The sequence below is a fragment of the Vipera ursinii genome (assembly GCF_947247035.1).
Source record: "Vipera ursinii genome assembly, chromosome: Z".
Classification (NCBI taxonomy): Eukaryota; Metazoa; Chordata; class Lepidosauria; order Squamata; family Viperidae; genus Vipera; species Vipera ursinii.
In genome coordinates, this window is record NC_139517.1 from 18,716,232 (window position 1) to 18,730,550 (window position 14,319).

The 14,319-nt window shown below is 43.3% G+C and overlaps 1 protein-coding gene across 1 annotated transcript in view; it reads right to left on the reverse strand.

Moving 5' to 3' along the window:
- Nucleotides 1–248: 248 nt before the first annotated feature.
- Nucleotides 249–14,319, reverse strand: part of LOC310648579 (voltage-gated potassium channel KCNC1-like) — a gene marked incomplete at its 5' end in the record, with an annotated part of 55,741 nt that continues 41,670 nt past the window's right edge. Inside the window, 1 exon segment of the mRNA XM_083376482.1 lies at nt 249–528. Coding sequence (XP_083232608.1) covers nt 395–528 — 134 coding nt within the window. The 3' untranslated portion in view covers nt 249–394.

A 14,319-nucleotide genomic window follows, 5' to 3' on the forward strand; every position in this document is an offset into this window, starting at 1 on the left:
CTTGGGCTCTTTCCCGCAATGTCTGTCCTTGACATATCTCCTCTCCTGCTTTTAGAGCGTTTGGATTTTCAGAGCAAACCATCCCTCACCCTTCCTCCCGCAGTAGATGCTTAAGCTGTACTCCTGATTCAAAGCTACAGGGACCGAAGGCTTCAGGCCTCAGAATTCTCATGGATGCTCCAGAAAGTGCAAATTTAGTGCAACACCACTTGTATGGGTGTCTCCCGCTTTTCGTGTGTTCCAATGCATTCGGCAGATAGTGTGTTCTTTGCCTTTAACTCTGCCCTCCCCCATTTTTTGGCATTACCTTTTCTTTTTCCTTTTCCTTCTTCTTCTTCTTCTTTTTTTAAAGAAACAAACATACAAGCTAACCCCAAGCATTCCTGGTGTGTCTCTAGAGTATGGAAGGGATGGGCGAGCGAGGACGTCGGACGGAACCAGGTGAGCCAAAGAAAGGAGGTGCTGGAGATGGAGGTAGACCAGCAATGCTGTTCAGGCTGTGGGACTTCTCATAGCCTGTGGGGAGTGCTGTCAGGAAGGAAGGAGAGAGATGAGAGAAGTGAGTGAATGAACAAAAACACAAGTCTGGTTAAGACTTAAAGGCACTCTGTCAGGCAATCTCAATAGCATAGTGGGGTGGGGGAGAGGAAGCTACTTTCTGCTATGCTTCACTGATAACTTTACACTGATTCAGATCTGCTCCATTTACCCCAGTGTTGGCTGCATTTAAAAATGTGCGGTTTCATAATCAGGATTTCTGAAGCAGCAGCTTTTTCTCCTCCCTTCCCAATTCCTCATCAGCTGCAGCGATGCTGGCTATATGGTCCAAATTGGGGCACTCTGATTTTCGTTTGTTTTAATTGAAACAGCTTTTCACTAATATGAAGTCACACTTTGTGGAGGTTTGGAGCAGTCTTCCTACAATTTGGCATGCTTTAGAAATTGCATTCGCAATACCATTGGGAGGTGGTTGTTGAGGAAGGCCGGTTTATGGCTTATGAAATCACCCCTGAATACTAGTGTCTATTACCAACTTTGGCACACTACAAATGTGTGGATTTCCACTCCTGAACTTCTCAACAATGGCTGTGCAGACTGGGGCCTTCTAAAACCAAATTTTGTGCTGTTTCAGTCCTTCCATATTGCTGTCTAGACAGCTATAGGGCAGTCCCTAGATCAGCAGAGGTCACTAGATACAACAGCTAACTAGCTGTATAAAACTGCTAAATCTGATTGAAGATATTTCCAGTGGGGTGACCTACTAAAACCAGTCAAAAGGCATTAATGTAACCATTCCTTTTCATTCTTTTTTCAGTGCTTTTTTAAAAAAGTAATTTACAAATAGAAAACAGGGTCGTCCTGATTTCTGCATCTTTAAAATGCTATGAATAAGGCAGAATAATTGTCCACTGAAAACACTGTCTGGAAACACCTTATTCCTTCACTTTAGACCTTAGCCTGCATCCTTAACAGCATCTCAAACCACCAACTGTGCCATATTCTATAATGAAGCTGTACTGTATAATAATTGATTCCAAAATAACCTTAAGTAATAATTATTTAAATCAAAACAATATTTGTAATTATCTATTGATCAGTGGTTCGGCTGGTATGTATTGTTCCATCTGGGCTTCAAATGAATTCTTGCTTTCTTCCCAGTAGTACCATAAATTAATCTCTCCTCCAATTGCACATGTAATTCTTCTTTCACCAGACCTTGCAGAACACAGGATAGCAAAGCAGGTGGTGTAGGTATGAGAATCCTACTGGGCCTGGGTTGCCTGGCTGCTATCATTACAATCAAGGGGACAGCAAATTTGGAAATGGACTGCCCCTTGGCCTCCACCTGAATTGAAAACAATTAGCAGACAATTGCCTTCTGATCAGGATATCTGTTTAAAGGATATGAATCCTTGGATTATGGTCTATTCAGTCCATGTCAGTCTAATCAATTAGCCTAATAACATTTTGTCAGTTCATGTCTATTTTATCTCCTTTTTTGTTATGTGATTATTCCACCTTGATGGAATAATCCTGATGGGTTTCTTGAAGGAACCATAGTTGGTTGAAATGGGACTCGCCCTTTTTTGTTTTAATGGTATCACTCTCTAAGCCAGCGTTTCCCAACCTTAGGAACTTGAAGATGCGTGGACTTCAACTCCCAGAATTCCCCAGCCAGCATAGCTCAGCAGCAGTCTGAGCTCTGATTTTCCTGGCTGTGGTCTAGCACTTCAGAAATTATACCCTATAGTAGCATTTCTCAATTTTGGCTGCTTTAAGATGTGTGGACTTCATTTCCCAGAATTCCTTGTTGGTTGGGGAATTCTGGGAGTTGAGGTTCGCCCATCTTAAAATGGGCTGCCTTACAGACTCTCACAGCATTGTTAGAGGGATGAGCAGCAGAGATCATCATTCCCCCTTAGCTTTTCCTATTTACAAAGGATAATCTGAGGAAGCAGAACTAAGGAGTGCAAGGCCCTCTCCTTTGTTTTATTAATCTGTGGTCCATCATAGGTATCCCCGGGGTGTGTGTCGAAAAGTCAACATGGTGGTTACAAACATGTGAACTGAAGGCCTACCGCTTTTAAGTTTGTCACAGCATATGTAAAAAGGGGATGGGGCTTGAATCATACAGTTCTAGCTACCATCTTGATTTTTTTTCTTCCCACCTCTGGACACCTCTGGAATAGAGTTGTTACTGTTCCAGATGGGAATGGTTCCCCCAAATAAGATCCATCTTCATCCAAAAGTAGGATATCAGAAAAAAAGCTATTGACACAGATTTTTCCTAATTCAACTGATTTATAGTGGCTAAACTTTATAACCCTGCTTGGTATCTATAGTATAAACTCACTCCCAACCCAATTATTCCAGAATATATAAAAAGCAGGGAGAAAAAAAGGGGCATATCCTGCATAAGAGAGGGGAAAAAAAGTTTGCAGGTTTAAAAAAATGCACTTATTATCCTCAAGAAAGAAAGGCTGATAATTATAGGGATCACAAATTGTATAGAGGAGGGGGAATTTAATTTGAAAAACCCTTTTGCTGCCAAAGCAATTCCCACCATGACTTGGTCCCCCTCCTAAAAACCTGTTTTTCCCCTTATTTTACTGATTTATGTAAAAGATCCTCACTGTCACCATTTAGGTTTAGGTTTAGGTTTTATTAAATTTTTATACCGCCCTTCTCCCGAAGGACTCAGGGCGGTGAACAGGGCATATCATAAAACTACAAAAATACAAAAGTTAAAAGAGAATTAAATTATTGCCCAAAATAAAAACAATAGAATATATATATAAATATTAAAACCCTAGGTAACTCCCCATCAGGCCAGGCCAGCTTGTTCAAATAAATGGGTCTTTAACCTGCGCCGGAAGGAGCGGAGATCCGGTGCCATCCGGAGCTCAACCGGCAGTTGATTCCACAGAGCCGGGGCGCCCACAGAGAAGGCCCTCCCCCTGGGGGCCACCAGCCGACATTCTCTGACTGGAGGCACCCTGAGGAGGCCCTCTCTGTGGGAGCGCACAGGGCGGAGGGGAGTCGACGCCGGCAGCAGGTGGTCCCCGAGGTATTCCGGACCCATGCCATGTAAGGACTTAAAAACCATCACTAAGACCTTGAACCTCACCTGGAAGACAACTGGTAACCAATGCAGCTCGCGGAGCAAAGGTGTAACATGGGAGTACCGGGAAACTCCCAAGACAACTCTCGCGGCCGCATTCTGTACCAGTTGGAGCCTCCGAGTGGTCTTCAAGGGAAGCCCCATGTAGAGAGCATTGCAATAGTCAAGACGAGAGGTCACGAGCGCATGAGTGACCGTACACAGGGCATCCCGGTCTAGATAGGGCCGCAACTGACGCACCAGGCGAACCTGTGCGAAAGCCCCCCTAGTCACGGCTACTATATGATCTTCTAAGGTAAGCCGTGAATCTAGGAGGACTCCCAAGTTGTGAGCCCTATCTACATTACATGCTTCCTATAAAATTCACAGCCGATTGTGCGATAAAGACAAAACCATGCAGGCCACACTTGCATAATATGACAATATACCTGTTGAGGAGATGCATGGGACTTTAACATGTTATGACTTAAGTGTTTTGTGTATCTCATACAGGCAAGTAGCAACCAGGACACTAAAACCTGTTTTGGCAGTCAACTTGTTCACTACATATTTATTTATTGGCTGCCCATCTTACCATAAGGTGACTCTGGGTGGCTTACAGTCAATAGATAAATAGATATAATATTTTTAATTCTTGCTTTTATTTATGTACGTGCACACACACACACACACACACACACACACACACACTAAATTAAAAACAAGAATTAAAAATCAAGGACCTGTGGGGAGGGCAGGGGCAGAATGGGGGAGGTGGGATCTGTTGTTACTTGATGAACCACTTCCATTGCGCTGTTCCCCTATTGGGGTCCCAGGCCAACTAACAGAGCCAGGTCTTTAGGCCCTTACAGGTAGCCCTTGAGAGCCTGCCCATTATAGAGCCTGCCATTATGACCGCAAATCATTATGGTTGTTAAGCGAGGCAATCACATGACTGTTCCATTTAACAACCCCCACTTCCTCTATTCCCAATGGGGTCATTAAATGGAGCCTGGGGTGCCTCAGGGGCAGGGGAAGCCCTGGGAGGCCTAGCGCAAGCCTAGACCTGTAATGCAGTACCTTTCTGGTACTGCATTATACCGCCCTGAGTCCTTCGGGAGAAGGGCAGTATATAAATAAAATAATAATAATAATAATAATAATAATAATAATAATAATAATAATAATAATAATAATTATTATTATTATTATTATTATTATTATTATTATTATTATTATTATTATTATTTCTAGCTCACATGCGGCCTACTCTGGGCCTCCCAAGGCCTCTCCCACTTCCTGCTTTGCTTCCTGCCCCATTAGGCCCCACAGGCCTTGGGCCCCACATCCTGCCCTACAGGGCCCTCCCTACACCTTTGTCCCCCCCCCCTTCTCCTGCTCCCAATGGAAGGGATCATATTTCATTGTGCTCATCACATTGGGGAAGGGCCATAATTCATTGTAGCTGCTCTGAAAATGGTGTTTACTTCCAGGATGGAATGACGCGTGGCCTAAGGATGCTGAAGTTTGGAGAGGCCTGGTCTCCTTTCCCAGCTCAAGCTCTGGAGCTCTTCCAAAGGTACCGGTAAGTGCATAGTCGGTTACAGGATTCATTGGTTATATAGCTCACAACAGACTCTTGGTAGCATGATCTGTATTAAATGGAAGTGTAATTTAGTTTATTCCAGATTGTATGTTTGAAGCTCAAACCATTGTAAGTATATTCATAATATTAACTTAATGCATGTAATTAACATGCTATTTGATGAAGGAATATGTGAAACATAATTTAAATATATGTTCCAGGTTAAACCTGGCTGACACATGTGTCATATAACTGAGCGCGGGAAGGGGGGGTGTCAAATATTCTCAGGCTGTAGAACCTATTACAAAACATTGGAATCCCTGATCAAAAGGCAAAACCCTAGGGATCAACATTGCCAATAAAACAAAGTTTGTGCATAAAATTTATTTATGCAACTTTATATCTTCAAATTAGTTAGGGGTTGTTGTTGTTTTTTGTTCTTAGTTTCTCATGGAAACCCATCAAATTCAAACAGAAGTCAGTTTGAAAAACCCTGGTATAATGTATATGCTACTGTTAATATGTATGGTATTTGTTTTATTTTTTTTTAGTATTTGTTTTATTGAAAACACTTCTATACTCCTTCCCCTTAAAAGAAAGAAGCGGAAAACACACAATCCATGAATACTACTCTTGAGGTGTATACAGTATATTATGAAGATATAATATGTATGTTTGTTGGATATTGATCTGTTCATTCTATCCATCCACCTATCCATCTCTAACCTGATATTCTCTAGATATACTAATCATGCTGTCTGGCAATTATGAAAGTTTTAATGTTATACATCTGAAGACCACCAAATAGCAGAATTCTGATCTAGACCAATACAAATGAAGCTGCAGAAATTCGCCCCTGTTGCATACAAATGAATGCCAGGATATCCACTGTTGTGCTTGTGTAGCCTATCTGCACCACTTCAGTATACATACTGCAGACTGTTGTGAATTGAAACTGGATGATTGAAGGTTTAGTACAATATACATGTAAAGTACACCACCCCATATACCAATGTGCACTTTGCAGACCTATATGGCATGGTAATACAGTATGTAATACTTGTGTATGTTTGTATGCAGGTAGTAAGTCATTACATGTCATCCCAGGGACACTCTACAAAGCATGCTGTTTTTATCAGTTGATCATGCTTTTACATATATTCACAGTGTGTAACAGAGATGCATTAGCTTTCTGATCAGAACATTGCACTAAATCTATTGCAAATCTGGTGCAATTTCTTAGCTTGTGGAAGCCCAACTCCATCTCTCTCTCTCTTTCTCATAACTCAGTACAAATAGTCCTTGACTTATGACCGGAATTAGGACTGGAATTTCCATCACAAGTCGTTGCAGTTGTATGCGAAGCCAGACCCAATTTTACGCCTATTTTTATGCCATTGTTTAATAAGCAAATTACCACTGTCATTAAACTAATCACACAGTTGTTAAGTGAATCATGTAATTGTTAAGGTTATCCAGCTTCCTCAAAGGATGTTTTTTGCTGGGATTTGGCAAAAGAGCTTGCAAATCACAATCACATGACTAAAGGATGCTGCAACTGGTCTTAAATGGGAGCCAGTTGCCAAGTCACTGAATTGCAATCATGTTACTGCGGGGGTGGTGCAACGGTCATGTCAGTACATCTTTTTTGAGTCCATCATAACTATGAACGAAAGGTGGTAAGTTGAGGACTATCTGTACTTCCATGCAAAAGAGTTATTCTGTATCAGAGATGCCTGCTGCTTGGCCCTACTATACGCATGGTGTGTTCACATGACACAATGAACAGAAACAAAGACACAGTGATTTAGCCTAACCATGATGTGCTAACCTAGCTAAATTTGGTTAGTTTATGATTCCATAACTGACTTAATAAGTTAAGCAGAGGGGTCATGCAAACACATCCAAATAGATCTTATGTGAAGTCCCAGTTCAGTCCTGAGCAGGAGAGAGAAAATGGCCCTGGCTATAGACAGAGGACAGGGTCCTAAGGCCTCTTATTTGCCAGCAGCCCCCAACCCCACCCCAAAAGCAACAAGTGAGATTGGAGTGAAAGCAGAGCAGGGCTGACCTCCTCCAGGGGGCGCAGGAGTTCACATGCCCAGCCAGTCTCAGGCGGTAATCAGAGCTGAGAACAAAGAAAGACACAGATACCTGATCACACGGGCTGGAAATGCTAAGCAGGATAGCTTGTGCAAGCAAACGTTCACTCCTTCCGTGTGCAGAAGAAGGAGACTTTTGCGTATCATCAGCGTGTGCTCACCCTTTCTTTTGACACGCAGCATGGAGCAAAAGGAATAACAGCACGTGCAAAGTGCAGATTTCCTGTACTCATCGGTTCATTTTTACCTACGCAGGAACAGTTTGCACATTCTAAGATTCGCTCACACCAAGGAAACATTCACTTTTTACTGTACAGTTCTGTGAAATTGTACAGAATCACTTGAATGAAGCGAAACTTAAGAAGAAGCAAGGAGACTATCCAGTTTCTTTTCACGTGCAGCTCTTTAAATTAAATGCAACTAAGCAGTAGATTGCACGCTCAACCTTTAGGTTCACCTGTAGCTCGAACCAGGTATGCATGCAGATGCATTTCATCGTTTCTGTCCCATTAGCACCAGTTTTGTGGTGCTAATGGGAAGCTGAGCTTCCTTGGCATGCAACGATATCCAAACCTTTTACCAGCCGCACCGTTTGACACTTACCTGTTTTTTTGCACACACTGTTGTCTACACCCAGAATTCAATTTTGCAACCAGGGCAAACCACACCTTTATTTCCTTGGCCGTGATTTGGGGTTTTGCATATGCACATAACACAGATGCTTAGGTAAAAAGGTAAAGGTAAAGGTTCCCCCGCACATGCGTGCTAGTCATTTCCGACTCTAGGGGCCGGTGCTCATCTCCGTTTCAAAGCCGAAGAGCCAGCGCTTGTCCGAGGACGTCTCCGTGGTCATGTGGCCAGCATGACTAGACGCCAGAGGCGCACAGAACGCTGTTACCTTCCCACCGCAGTGGTCCCTATTTTTCTACTTGCATTTTTACGTGCTTTCAAACTGCTAGGTTGGCAGAAGCTGGGACGAGTAACAGGCGCTCACTCTGTTACGCGGCACTCGGGATTCGACCCGCCAAACTGCCGACCTTCTGATCGACAAGCTCGGCGTCCTAACCCACTGAGCCACCGCGTCCCTCTGATGCTTAGGTAAACATATGCAAAACAATAGGCACATGGAAAAAGGAGAAGAGCACTGATTTGCAGACGCAGGAGAACTAAAAAGTCTGAATGGCAAGAATTGTACCAAGGATTTGGATGGACAACACTGTCTGAACCAAATCCAATGGAAAGCATAAAGTGAGAACCATGGTACTGCTGGGCAACGAAAGTGTGCTAGGACCTCTAAGAATTGCATCCAATGCACAGAATCTTCATGACTTAATTTTTTTTCAATCCTTTGAGGCCACAAATATTGGCATAGGGAATTAGGGCATGACAAGAAGTCTAAAGGCTGCTTGATGGAATTATGTTTTGGATTCTTGTCTTTCTCCACCCAACCCCTGAACGAGAGACTGGCATGAAGCCCCAGCTTCATCCAGACATCTCTAACCAGCTGCCTGTGAAAAATGGAAAGTGCCGCCCCCCCCCATTCACCCCCAGGCATATAAATAAGCAAGCTGAGGTGTATGGCACAAGATACGTACCTGGCTCACGCAGTCGGGGCGTTACGAGAATACAGGGTAGACCCTACAAGACGTATGAAATGGGGCATTAATTGGAATCAAATATTGATGCAGCCCACCCCTGGGAAGAACACGAGGGAAGCCCCATCTCTGCCATGAACAAGAGGCTGTGTCACTTGATGGATGATGTTGAGATGCCACCTATCTCTGTGGCCCAGTCAAGCCACGGATTGTGTTTTCTGCTTTTTTTTACCCCTTCAGCAATTCAGCTCCTCCAAATTTCACCTCAGCTCCATTCTCCATCCTCCACCATTTTGTTCCCCTAATGGTGCCCATGCTCAATGTCCCTTTAAAGTGTTGTTTTTCAAACTTGGGGCAATTTTAAGATGTGTGAGCTTCAGCTCCCAGAATCCCTCAGGCAGCATGCTAGCTAGGGATTTCTGGAAGTTGAAGCGCACACATCTTAAAAGTTGCCAGGTTTGAAAAAACACTGCTTTTTAAAAGCATTCTCCTTTTCTCTTTTCTCTATGTTTTAAGGGCAGGGACTGCTTGACACCCCAACTCTCAGTTCTAGGGCTATGAGGCTCCCCATCGTTCTCTTCCATGGACAGGCACAATATTTGCCCTGAAAATGAAAACAGATAATAATGAAATAAAGCCAAAGCACATAGGACATGGGAGCGGGAGAGGAGGGGGAATTAATGGGGAATGTATGAGGCTGTATCTATATATATATGATAGGTGAGAAGAATAGAAATGAAGATATTGGCACCCTACCCAAGTAGGCAAAATCTTGAGTGACTTGGCCCTTGTTTTGCCACAGTCTCTTTTGAAGTTTAATCCTGATTGTAAAAAAATGCCTTACCAAAGAAGCTTTTACCCAACATGGTGCCTTTTCCATGTGGTGACTCATGTAATTCCCGACCCAGCCTCTGGAGGGCCCCAAACATCTGGAGCACCACTGGTTGGAGAAATCTATGTATGGAATATAGTATACCAGACATGTCAAACACAAGGCCCGGGGCCCAGATCCGGCCCGCGAAGTGGTTTCATGTGGCCCACGAAGCCATCCTGGAAACAGTGAGGGAATGGCCCCCGCTGCCTTGGCTCCGGCCCAGGCCGGCCAGGAGCCAATGTACAATTTTGTGGTGATCATCTATGCTGAAATACATTCAGTCTTAGCTCCACAAGGTCATCTGGAAACAGTGAGGGACCGGCCCCTGCCGCATCGGCCCTGCCCCCTGGGTGCACGCTGGGGAGGTATCACCCTTTGTGAGGAATGAAAAAATGCACCATCGCCTGGAAGTGGGCAGCACATGGCCCTGCCTACTTTGGGCAGGCTAGGGGCTGGGTAGCGTTGTGCTTCTCTTCAGTTTTGTGCCACCGGCTCAGCCTCTTGGCGCTGTGAGGAGAGGGCCATGTGCTGGCCACTTCCAGGCGATGGTGCATTTCTTCATTCCTCATGAAGGATAACACTTCCCCAGCTGCGTTTCTTGCCTGTTTTTCTCCCTCATCTCAAATATTTTCCTACCACTCTGTTCTTGGAAGGAAGGAAGGAAGGAAGGAAGGAAGGAAGGAAGGAAGGAAGGAAGGAAGGAAGGAAGGAAGGAAGGAGAGGGAGGGTCTGAGGGAAGTCCTGCCTTAGTCCTTCCCTGCTGCCCTTTCACCATCCCCTTGCCCCCTCCTCCTGGCCTAACCTGGGTGGTCTCCCATCCTTTTGCTAAGGAAGCTTTGGATACAAAGCCAGGTCTCCTCACATGGAGAGGAAGTGGGCCTCCCTCTTGACGTTGCCCTCATACCCATCATGAGCAACCTGGCTAAGGAGAGCAAGCACAGCAGCTGGGCACCCTCTTGGGGAAGTGGGGGTGGGCTTAGTGCTGTGGGTGCTTGAGGGCTGGGCTGGGCATTCAACCTCCACACCACTGTCCAGCCCCCCTCCCACATACACATGGCCTGAGAGGATCAGTGAGGCTCCTCCAGTGGACCATGCCTCGGCACTTGCCCCAGTCCCATCTCCTTCTGCCAGAGACCCTCAGATCTGTCCCACTCCTGCCCAGCCCCCATAGGCACCCTTGACGCAAATGATGTAGAGTTGGCCATGCCCATGCAGTAGGCCACACCCACTCCACCCACACCCAATCAGTAGGCCACGCCCACCCTGGCCACGCCCACCTGGCCCCTCAAGGGTAACCGCAATGCTGATGCGGCCCTCAATGAAATTGAGTTTGACACCCCTGTAGTATACTATTGAGGTCTGAGATGGTAATGAACAGCATGCCTAAAACTAATATTTGTTCACATCTGCTCATTCTTAGCTACTTTCCTTTCCTTTTGTTGTTTCCCTTGCTACACATAATTTAGATTGTAGCTCCTTGGGTGTGAGGCTTTTTGTGGGTTTTTGGTCAAACACAAATAAATTCTTATAATCAATTTAAAAGTATGAAGAAGGGTCTGGCAAGGGATTAACATGACATGTATGTTATGGCTTGTGAACAACCTGAAGTACTGTAGTTAATTGTTACTTTAGCTGTACTGCGGAAGATAGGAGAAGATCAGAGCGAAGAGGTAGCTTGATACCTCTCCTTTTTGTGTGTGATTTGTCATTCAGAAATTGGAGGGGGAAAATTCCTCTGCTAACCTGTGAGTGTGTAGGTACATGTGTGCCCATGTCCTAGAGTTATATAAAATAGGGGTGCAGTCATTGAGCTGCCTGATACTAACACATTGCCTGTTTCTGTGGATCTAAGCTCTTGACAGATATTTACAGTGACAATATAAATAGCATCAGTTCGATAATAGAAAAGCATTGCTTAAAAAGAGGATTTAAAAATCTACTGCTTTGCATGGTATTTGCATATACTGCTCTATATTAGTGTTTCTCAAGTTCAGCAACTTTTAGAGTTCAGCTCCCAGAATTCCCCAGTCTGTTCCACACATTTTCAATTTGTTGAGGTTAGAAACACTGCTCTCTCTCTATAAATACAGATGTGGAAATCACTACAGGTAGTCTTTGACTTACGACCACAATTGAGCCCAAAATTTCTGTTGTTAAGTGAGATATTTGTTAAGTGATTCCCCCCCCCCATTTTACAATCTTTCTTGAAACGGCTGTTAAGTTAGTAACCCAGCTGTTAAGAGAATCTAGCTTCCCCATTGACTTTGATTGTCAGAAGGTTGCAAAGGGTGATCACATGATCCCAGGACACTGCAACTGTCATAAATATGAACCAGTTGCTAAGCATCCGAATTGTGATCACATAATCATGGGGATACTGCAACGGTTGTAAGCGTGAAAAACAGTCATGTCATTTTTTTTAGTACCGGTCACTAAATGAACCGTTGTAAGTCGAGGACTAATTGTACTGTGAGGTTTCTCAAACTTTGCGGTATTTTGATTCCTATTTTTTACCACTTCCCTGTAGACACCCCAGAACAATCCCTTACAGTGATAAATGGGGATGTGCCTGAATAAAAACCAATGAGCTTGTCTTCCATAGTAATGAATGCCAATTATCAATTCTGCACTGCACAGGTCCTGTTTACTGTAAGAGAAAAAGGGTTTGTCAGCTATGCTATGCTATGTACTGTATACTACATCTTAACTACTGATGGGCAAAGTTATTATTGCCTTACCTTTCTCAGTTAGACACCTTTCTTAGATCAGTAAGTTTTCTTCAGTGAAAGGTTTTGGAAACTCAGCTTCTGAGTTTTCTCTAGTCCTAACCATATTAGACTCTGCTTGACTTCCAAGTTCAAACAAGGTTGTCCCGATGCTATTCCCTGCTAATATTCCAACAGAAGGTAGTCTCTGCGACTAATTCATTGTTTCCGAGGCTTGGCAATTTTGTCTTCGCTAGGGAATTCTGGGAATTGGAGTCCACCTGTCTGAAAGTTGCCAAGTCTGAGAAACACAGCTAATTAATAGAAAACGCCTTCAGTGGATTGTTCCTCAGACAGCTCTCCAAATACAGATTTAACCTTTGTTTGTGATATATTTGGCATATAATAAGGGTTTGTCATAAAAAGGGTCTGTCATAAGCAGTCAGGCCTTCACAGCCCAAAATATATTAAAGCTCAGTGAAGTACAGCAAATAATTTCTTTAAAAAAACCTCATTAAGTGGACATTTATGCTACAGATTCTCTGAAATGTACAAAAATGGTTAGTCCAGGGGAAAAAAACAACCTTGGGGTCCTTTACCTGAATCTGATCTGAAATTAAAAATTATGAAACGAGAATGGAGTACAGTACAATGATTACACAAAGGGTTTTCCTCTTTCCTATAATACTGGAAAGGCCTCTCATTCAGGAGAACTATTTTTATAGTCATAAATAGGTTGACAGAGATAACACTAAGCTATCAGTGGTACAAAAGATGATCACTTCCCATTTAAATGGCTTTAATGAGGACAAGGAATAACCTACTCATGGAAGCAACATTTTAATAGCCTTTGGCCATTACAACTGATTGGAAATTCCATGTCCAATACAGCAGCAGCATATTTCTAATTAGCTCTGCTAGGGAGCAGCCGGGTCAATTATCAAGAAAATGGCCTTTGAGGGAAAAAGGCTATTGGATTATACAAGAATAATAATTAGTCTTGTAATTGGGCAGTATACATCTATAATTAAAAAAATAATTGGTCCAATCTACAGGTAGTCCTCGACTTACAACAGTTCCTTTAGTGACCATTCAAAGTTACAAGAGCAATGAAAAAAAGTGACTTATGACCATTTTTTCAAAGTTACAACTTTTGCAGCATCCCCATGGTCATGCGACCAAAATTCAGATGCTTGGCAACTGTTTCATACTTATGATCGTTGCAGCGTCCCGGGGTCATGTGATCACCTTTTGCAACCTTCTGACAAGCCAAGTCAAGCGGGGGGAGCCAGATTCACTTAACAACTGGGTTAGTAACATCAACTGCAATGATTCACTTAACAATGGTGGCAATAAAGGATGTAAAATGGGGCAAAACTCACTTAGCAACTGTCTCACTTAACAACAGAAATTTTGGGCTCAATTATGGTCTTATGTTCTTCTTGAAATCTTGAAATCAATCAATCAATCAATCAATCACTCAGTCACTCAATCCCATATTCAATCACGAGGGGGAAGCAAAAAAATAGTTTTTTTGTACTGTATCTCTTCGCTGCCATCCTCTGTTGAGCTTTGCAATCCAGATCTTGTAGGCCCCTGCTTCAGTCATACGTGGAGTCATTGTTAAGAAATTATTTCTAAAATTAACTGACTGCAACCCTCTGAAATCAAAACTCTCTTGTACTGAGTAGAAGGTTTTACTAATGACCTATGAGATGCCTTCACTAAATTTAATATTATGTGTGGTCTGCTGTGCTAAAAAAAGGGAATATAATTATGTCCCATTTTACTCCACACAGGGGGAACCTCTGAAGGCTGGCTTAAACACGAAACAGAATGGGATGCCAGTGAGTTGAA